The 8,442-nt window shown below is 36.1% G+C and overlaps 1 protein-coding gene across 2 annotated transcripts; it reads right to left on the reverse strand.

The window, feature by feature from the left end:
* Positions 1-306: 306 nt before the first annotated feature.
* LOC311256907 (uncharacterized protein) lies at positions 307-7,742 on the reverse strand. 2 transcript variants are annotated; one of them, XM_084352323.1, is made up of 6 exons: positions 7,597-7,742; positions 6,579-6,899; positions 5,352-5,670; positions 4,933-5,172; positions 4,714-4,848; positions 3,439-4,568 (listed from the first exon to the last, which is right to left on the reverse strand). In XM_084352323.1, the coding sequence occupies exons 1-3, from the start codon at positions 7,643-7,645 to the stop codon at positions 5,504-5,506; spliced, it is 537 nt and encodes a 178-aa protein (XP_084208449.1). In that variant the 5' UTR covers positions 7,646-7,742; the 3' UTR covers positions 3,439-4,568; positions 4,714-4,848; positions 4,933-5,172; positions 5,352-5,503. The 2 variants fall into 2 exon arrangements, with proteins under 2 accessions (XP_084208450.1, XP_084208449.1); XM_084352324.1 differs by lacking the exons at positions 3,439-4,568; positions 4,714-4,848 and adding an exon at positions 307-435.
* Positions 7,743-8,442: the final 700 nt, after the last annotated feature.

Genomic DNA, 8,442 nt, shown 5'->3' on the forward strand with positions numbered 1-8,442 from the left:
TCACAACAGAGTTCTCATAGTCCATCTCTCCAGGTGCAGCAGAGCCTTCAGCTTTCTCGTATTTCTTCTTCTTCCAAACAAAATAGACGGCGATACCGATTAATATAAGAATCACAACAGCTGTTCGCAAACCACATATGAGCAGGGAGCGATCTGTTCAGATAAAGACACAAAAAGCAGGTGTTAGTTTTCACTTACTTAAGTACCATGAGTAATTTCTGCTGGAGGAAGCAACACTTTGATTAGTGTGTGTGTGACGTTAGCGCAGAGTTTTGGACATTATGATGTTACTCTCCTTACCCACAGAGGGAGCCTCTGTTACTGTGATCATGGTCGGGGCTGTTGTTGGCTCAGTACACTGGGTTTGGCTGGTTACAAGCACTCTCTGTGACAGGTGCATCCCATTGGATAAGCTGCAGTCAGTGAATCTGAAGCCTACAGAAAAAAATAGATTGATTACTGATATAAGCTAATCTTCAGCGTCATAGTCATCAAACTGTTTTCCACTCATCTTCTCACTCACCACAGGTAGACATCCTATTGACGTGGTTGCTAACTGAGCAGACCAGTTGTCCTGACTCGTTTTGTCTCAGAGTGATGATGTTACTGTCTTTATTTCCAGAGAGGAGCTGAGCGTCTGTCAGTGTGTGTCCATCCAGAGTCCAGCTGTACTGAGGACTGTCCCCTCCATCAGAGGAGCAGGACACCCTCATCTCTCCCTGGGACAGACACTCAGAGACCAGCAGGACAGAGGACACAGGAGCTGAAGGAAACACACTCACATCACTTTTGTTATTAACACAATCTTGGTCATTCTGTACAGTTTCTGATACAGAAAAGACATAGATACAAATATATGAAGAATATATAATATATGTTGTTCAGTCGAAGTGTTTATGTTGATCATGTTATTTCCTCAATAAGCAAAAAAAGTTATTTACCTTGAATGTTCAATTGTAGAATCAGAGGCTCTAATTGTCGTCCTTCTGAATTATAGATTATCAGAGTATATTCACCACCATCAGTCCTGCTCAGGTTATTGATCCTAAATGTTCCATCACTGGAAGTAAATGAGGATCTGTTTTCTAACAGATTAGACTGAATCAGAGTCCTTCTCCCAATGAGTATTACTGTTCTGTTTTTGACCCATTGGTATCTTCTTAATTCTGAGTAGCTGTCCATCAGCCGGAGGACCACAGTTCCTCCCAAAGCTCCATAACACTGAGTCAGATTAACTCTGCCATCACAGTAGGTTTCCACACCTGGACATTTTGAAACAAAAGTTGAAATAAAGTTAACAATTTTGATCCTTTAACTTCCAAAAAATAAAATAACAATGAGACACAGTCAAAACTACAGAAACAGTGAGGTTGCTGCAGCTCTCTGTCACAGGCATTACAGGCATACATTTACTAAAGTACTCTGATAAAGTGCAGTTTTGAGGAACATTCATTTTAAAGATATAATAAGCAGTCACTTTGATCAGATGAATATTTTACATAAACACAAAATACAATATATAATGTATTGACATTGATGAAACTAACCAACAGACTGTAATGACGATTACATTCACTCAAACTTTCCAACATTAAAATGCTCCTCACATGATAATGCATCAGTAATCATAATAACCTATAATACATACAAATATATATTATACATGATGATATATATGGAAAATAAAACACATACATTCTTTAACAATTTTGTTAATTACCCTTCCTACTAAATTAGGAACCATTATATGTTTTTAAGAATCTAAAACTTTCATGTATTAATAAACTTTAATATTCATGTTTTAATGTATTTTGTATCAAACAGAAATAGTCTTTTTGTTTTATCTCCAAACTATGAATATATATCAAATATATGTTCATGAACATTTTAAGTTGAGTCACTCAAGTACTAATTTTTCAGTAAAAATAACTGTATAAATAACTGCTTGAATTTCCCATCATACATGTATAGTACTCAAAATAACACCAGAGAAATCTTTCATGCTGTTTCACTATCAGAGATCTTTGGCAGTCAATTGAAGTTCAAAGCTGATAAAAACATATTTAATCATATTTATTTCATTCATGTGTAACATGTGGGTCAGTGTTTGAGCTGCAACACATCTGAAGATGATGTTAAATTGTTTAACATATCTCTATCTCACACCTGCATTAAATGTGTCATTTTAAATGAAAGTTCAACATCTCACCATGAGAGACTTGCAGTAGCATCAGCAACAGCAACAGTCCAATCACAGCCTCCATGTCTCCTCAGTGTTCAGCCTCTGTTGATCCAGCCAGCAGCTTCCAGACAAACCTCTCTACTTTATTTAACAGCAAACATGCAGATCTTAAACTGAGCAGCCTGAAATGTCTCAGAAGGAGGAAAAGAAAAAGAAGAAGTTGTAGTAATCAGTGATCAACTTCAGATAAGAAGGTGTGACGACTCTGATAGGGTAATAAAATAATACAGTCTGGAGGTGAAAGAGGAAGCAGAAGTAATTTCGCCATTACTTGCAAAATTATGAACACATACATTCTCAGAAACAATATGTAATCTGCTTGACAACTTGAGTTCTCCTCATATGAAACATCTTGTTGTGTCCTTTGAGCTTTACACAATAATGAACTCACTGAAAAAGTACAAGTAAACTTTATTCCTCTAATTTTGAGAGGCAGAGCAAAGATGAATGCAGGTTGAATGCTCCAAAATTGTATTGATGTAACATCAGTAAACATGTTTCTGTTATTTTGCTTTAAATTTTCACCTTGATGTTACAAAGTTTTAATAACTGTAAATATCTTAGACATGTGTGTTGGATCAAAATCTCTTAGAAAGAACTTTTGTGAAATATTTTCAGTCATCAGATCATCATCAGGTAAGAGTTGTGATTTTTACTCTGTTACACTGCATCAACTTAATCTAATTAAATCCACATTAATTCACAAAATGGGATGAACCATTTCTGCCAACATAAAGTAGTTTTAAGCAGACAGGATGTTTATATGCACTTATATGAAAACCTGTTTGTAGTCGATTTAACAGAGTGAAGTCTCAGTATCATCATCAGGACTCGTTTTATTTATTTGTCTCAGTACTGGACTTCAAACAGGCAAACCTCAAACGACATCCTCAGACATCACAGTGATGTTTCTTGTGTTATTCACAACACGTTAATTGAAGCAGAACATTGCAGCCAACGGGTCGTATCAGGGTCGCACTTTATTTTAGAGCGCACTAAGAAGATGTAATGAGCTGTACTTTGTATCAAATTAGGCAAAAACAAGAAAGGATATGTTCTTTATAAGAAAAGAAAATAACACTGTTACACCCTAACTAACTAATAAGATGTAACATGGTGAGCTTCACAAATTAAAAATCAGATTAAACAGACAGTTATAACCTAATTATAAACCATACACATAAATCACGCTGTAATTGGAAACCTCATATAATGCTTTATTAGACCTAAAATGTATTATTCTTCGACACAAATGTACCAAATTGTACTGTAGAAACCAAATAAGAGAAAGTGTTCCTGCTCAAACTCACCTGATTCAGATGAATGGGTCATTATCAGGCTCCAGCACAGCTTGATGAAGGTATTTGAATCAGGTGTGTTGGAACAAGAAAACATCTAAAACATTCAGGGCAGGATTAAAAAACACTGCTCTGAAGTATTACAAGAGCTCTGACATTGCACAAGCAGCAATAAACACTCAATATCTAGAGAGGCAGACAGTTTTATTACAGCTGTAGGATTATTTTTATTGATCAGAAATATATAAGTAGGCTTATTTTATAGTCAATATCCACTGAGGAGGCTCTAACAGCTCTTTATTATTTTCTACTGATTTTTACTTCTTCTGAAATGTTTACATGTTCTCAACAGAGAGTTTTACTGAATACAGTTATCCATAAACAACAGTAACCTCTGAGAACCAGTAGAGGGAAACCTCACACCTCATACTGATGATGAGTCTGGTGTCAGCAATCATTAAAGGTACAGTTCATGAGCAAAATGTCAACATAAAGAAAGCTTGCCTAAACTACCTGATGTCACATGACAATAGGTTTTGAATATACACCAAACACGCTTACAGTTATATTTGACATTATTTACATTATTACTCAAAGACAACATTGACATATATTTGCAATTATGATCAGATGAGAAAAACACAAAATCATTATTCACATAATTAAATATTTTCTGAGTCAAACATTTAAATCACATGTGTGAATATGCTCATAAAATGTCACTTTGGCCTTTTAGATGCCAAATCAACATTTTTAGAACAAACAGCTAAAAAATTCAAAACGATTTATCTCAAAAACATCAACTTTTCTCTTCTAAGAAAAATATCAAGCATATATGAAAAATAAAACTGAGACAGCAGAAACAAATGCAGAAAACACTCAGACTTATTATGGGGAGGTGTTGAGAGGAATAAGAAGAGACAAGTATTTTAACTCTAATCTGTTTTTACATCCATGAAGACTAATGTCCAATCACAGCAGCTGAGAGGCGACACTGAGATGTTGGTTCCTGATGAGCAGGGAGTGATCTGTTCAGATAAAGAGACACAAAAATCAGGTGTTAGTTTTCACTTACTTAAGTACCATGGGTCATCTCTGCTGGAGGAAGCGACACTTTGATTAGTGTGTGTGATGTTAGTGCAGAGTTTTGGACATTATGATGTCTCTCCTTACCCACAGTGGACGCCTATGTTACTGTGATCATGGTCGGGGCTGTTGTTGGCTCAGTACACTGGGTTTGGCTGGTTACAAGCACTCTCTGTGACAGGTGCATCCCATTGGATGAGCTGCAGTCAGTGAATCTGAAGCCTACAGAAAAAAATAGATAACTTATGTAAACTAATCTTCAGTGTCATTATCATCAAACTGTTTTCCACTCATCTTCTCACTCACCACAGGTAGACATCCTACTGATGTAATTGCTGACTGAGCAGACCAGTTGTCCTGAGACGTTTTGTCTCAGAGTGATGATGTTACTGTCTTTATTTCCAGAGAGGAGCTGAGCGTCTGTCAGTGTGTGTCCATCCAGAGTCCAGCTGTACTGAGGACTGTCCACTCCCTCAGAGGAGCAGGACACCCTCATCTCTCCCTGGGACAGACACTCAGAGACCAGCAGGACAGAGGACACAGGAGCTGAAGGAAACACACTCACATCACTTTTGCTATTTACACAGTCTTGGTCATTCTGTACAGTTTCTAATACAGAACATAGATACAGATATATGAAGAATATACAAGTAATGTAATACGTAGTTTAGCAATAGAGTAAAACATGTATGTTCATTGAGTAGTAAAAAAGAAAAGTTGTTTACCTTCTATAATCAGCTGTAGAATCAGAGGATCTAATTGTCGTCCTCTTGAATCAAAGCTTTCCAGAGTATATTCACCACCATCAGTCCTGCTCAGGTCATTGATCCTAAATGTTCCATCACTGGGAGTAAATGAGGATCTGGTTTCTAACTGATTAGACACAATCTGATTCTTTCTCCCTGAGTACTAATGTTTTGTTTTTGAACCACTGGTATCTGTGTATTTCTGAGGCGCTGTCCATCAGCCGGAGGACCACAGTTCCTCCCAAAGCTCCATAACACTGAGCTCCATTTATTCTGCCATCACAGGAGGTTTCCACACCTGGACATTTTAAAACAGAAGATGAGATAAAGTGAACAATATTGATCCTTCAACTTCAACAAAGTCAGTGACACTGAGAAAAAGTCAAAACTACAGAAACAGTGAGGTTGCTGCAGCTCTCTGGCACAGGCCTGTGACCAGTGGTGGAAAGTAACTAAGTGTATTCACTAAAGTACTCTGAAAAAGTACAGTTTTGAGGTACTTGCCACTTTATTCTTCGATTCCAAAACATTCATTTTACAGATATAATACTGTAAGTTGTAAGTTTTTTTCAGATGAATATTTTACATAAACACAAAATACAATGTATAATGTATTGACATTGATGAAACTAACCAACAGACTTTAGTGATGATTAAATTAACTGAAACTTTCCACCATTAAAGTGCTCCTCACATGGTAATGCATCAGTAATCATTAAAACCTATAATTAATGCAAATATATATTATATATGACGATATATATGAAATAAAAGAGTCTTACATTTCCATATTTGTTTTGTTTTAAAAATCTGACTTTAACAATGTACATTATTAACCTTTCTACTATATTAGGATCCATTGTCATTTTTAGCAGTCCAGAACTGTTAATGTAATAATAAAGTTTATCATTTAATGTTTAGGTATCAACCATTAATAGTATTTTTGTTTTATCTCCTCAGACCAAACTATATATATATATGTTTATATTACTGTCTTTATTTCCAGAGAGGAGCTGAGCGTGTGTCAGCGTCTGTCACATCACTTTTGATATTAACACAATCTTGGTCATTCTGTACAGTTTCTGATACAGAACAGACATAGATACAGATATATGAAGAATATATAATATATGTTGTTCAGTCAAAGTGTTTATATTGATCAATGTTACTCAATGTTAATGTTTTATGTTAGTAAAATGTATTTACCTTGAATGTTCAACTGTAGAATCTGAGGCTCTAATAGTCGTCCTCTTGAATCAAAGCTTTCCAGAGTATATTCACCACCATCAGTCCTGCTCAGGTTATTGATCCTAAATGTTCCATCACTGGGAGTGAATGAGGATCTGGTTTCTAACAGATTAGACACAATCTGATTCCTCCTCCCATCAAGTATTTCTGTTCTGTTTTTGAACCATTGGTATCTTCCTATTTCTGAGGCGCTGTCCATCAGCCGGAGGACCACAGTTCCTCCCAAAGCTCCATAACACTGAGCTCCATTTATTCTGCCATCACAGTAGGTTTCCACACCTGGACATTTTGGAACAGAAGTTGAAATAAAGTTTACAATGTTGATCCTTTAACTTCCAAAAAATAAAATAACAATGAGACGCAGTCAAAACTACAGAAACAGTGAGGTTGCTGCAGCTCTCTGGCACAGGCCTGTGACCAGTGGTGGAAAGTAACTAAGTACATTTACTAAAGTACTCGATGAAGTGCAGTTTTGAGATACCTTGTCTCTTCAGACCAAACTATGAATATATATATGTATCAAATATATGTTAACATATTAAGTTGAGTTACTAAAGTACACATTTTTCAGTGAAACATTTTTTTTTTTTTTTAAGCCTTTTTCAGTCACTTCAAACTGTGTACAAACATTTTAAACTGTACAAATGTTTTTCAAACCTTGTATTTTTCCTGTATCTGTTATTTGTATTTCAATTTCAGTAAAAAAATAAATAACAGCTTGAATTTCCCGTCATACTGAAAATAACACCAGAGAAATCTTTCATGGTGTTTCACTTTCACAGATCTTTGGCAGTCAATCGAAAATCAAAGCTGATAAAAACATATTTAATCATATTTATTTCATTTATATATAATGTGTGGGTCAGTGTTTGAGCTGCAACACATCTGAAGATGATGTCAAACTGTACTTCTGAACATATTTAGATCTCACACCTGCACTAAATGTGTCATTTTAAATAAAAGTTCAACATCTCACCATGAGAGACTCCCAGCAGCATCAGCAACAGTCCAATCACAGCCTCCATGTCTCCTCAGTGTTCAGCCTCTGTTGATCCAGTCAGCAGCTTCCAGACAAACCTCTCTACTTTATTTAACAGCAAACATGCAGATCTTAAACCGAGCAGCCTGAAGTGTCTTCACTCAGTGATCAATTTAAGAAAAGAGGGTGTGAAACCCCTGACCAAGCAGGGTGTTCCAAAAAATAGTCCAGTCTGGAAGTGAAAGAGGAAGCTGAGCTAATGTGGTCAGTACTTGCAAAGTTATCAACACTAAGGGTCTCAGAAACAACACGTCAACTGCTTGACAAGTGGATTTCTCCTCATATGAAAGTGTTCTTCAGTTGCAGACATCTTGTTGTGTCCTTTGAGCTTTGCACAATAATGAACTCATTGAAAAAGTGAAACAAGTAAACTTTTTTCCTCTAATTTTGAGTGGCAGAGCAAAGATGAATGCAGGTTGAATGCTCCAAAATTGTATTGATGTAACATCAGTAAACATGTTTCTGTTATTTTGCGGTTTGAAGCTCATGTGTGTAATTCCTCACGTCATCTTCCTCTCTCTGTTTTCTCATTAGAGTCTGTCTCCCTCCACTGGCCACTCTTTAATAAGGCTGAATTCCCTAAAATATTGAAATTGTTCTGACATTACACCTGCAGTAATGAACAGTAAATATCTAGTGAGGCAGACTGTTTTAGTAAAACCACTTGAGCAGTAAAAGCTCCTTGATTATTTTTTATTGATTAGTACTTTTCCTGATATGTTCTCAACCTCCGTTGAGAGTTTTACTGAATACAGATGCACGATATGGATTATTTTTCAGTCG

The sequence above is a fragment of the Pagrus pagrus genome (genome assembly GCF_965226575.1).
Source record: "Pagrus pagrus genome assembly, chromosome: 5".
Lineage (NCBI taxonomy): Eukaryota > Metazoa > Chordata > Actinopteri > Spariformes > Sparidae > Pagrus > Pagrus pagrus.

What these genes read in the sequence shown, in the direction of transcription:
- LOC311256907 (XM_084352324.1), bottom strand. Translation starts at nt 7,645, where the DNA reads ATGGAGGCTGTGATTGGACTGTTGCTGATGCTGCTGGGAGTCTCTCAT. An exon ending in GCTGCTGGGAGTCTCTCATG is followed by an intron (nt 6,900 to 7,596) that starts GTGAGATGTTGA and finishes CAAAATGTCCAG; the next exon opens with GTGTGGAAACCTACTGTGAT. An exon ending in TCTACAGTTGAACATTCAAG is followed by an intron (nt 5,671 to 6,578) that starts GTAAATACATTT and finishes TAAAATGTCCAG; the next exon opens with GTGTGGAAACCTCCTGTGAT.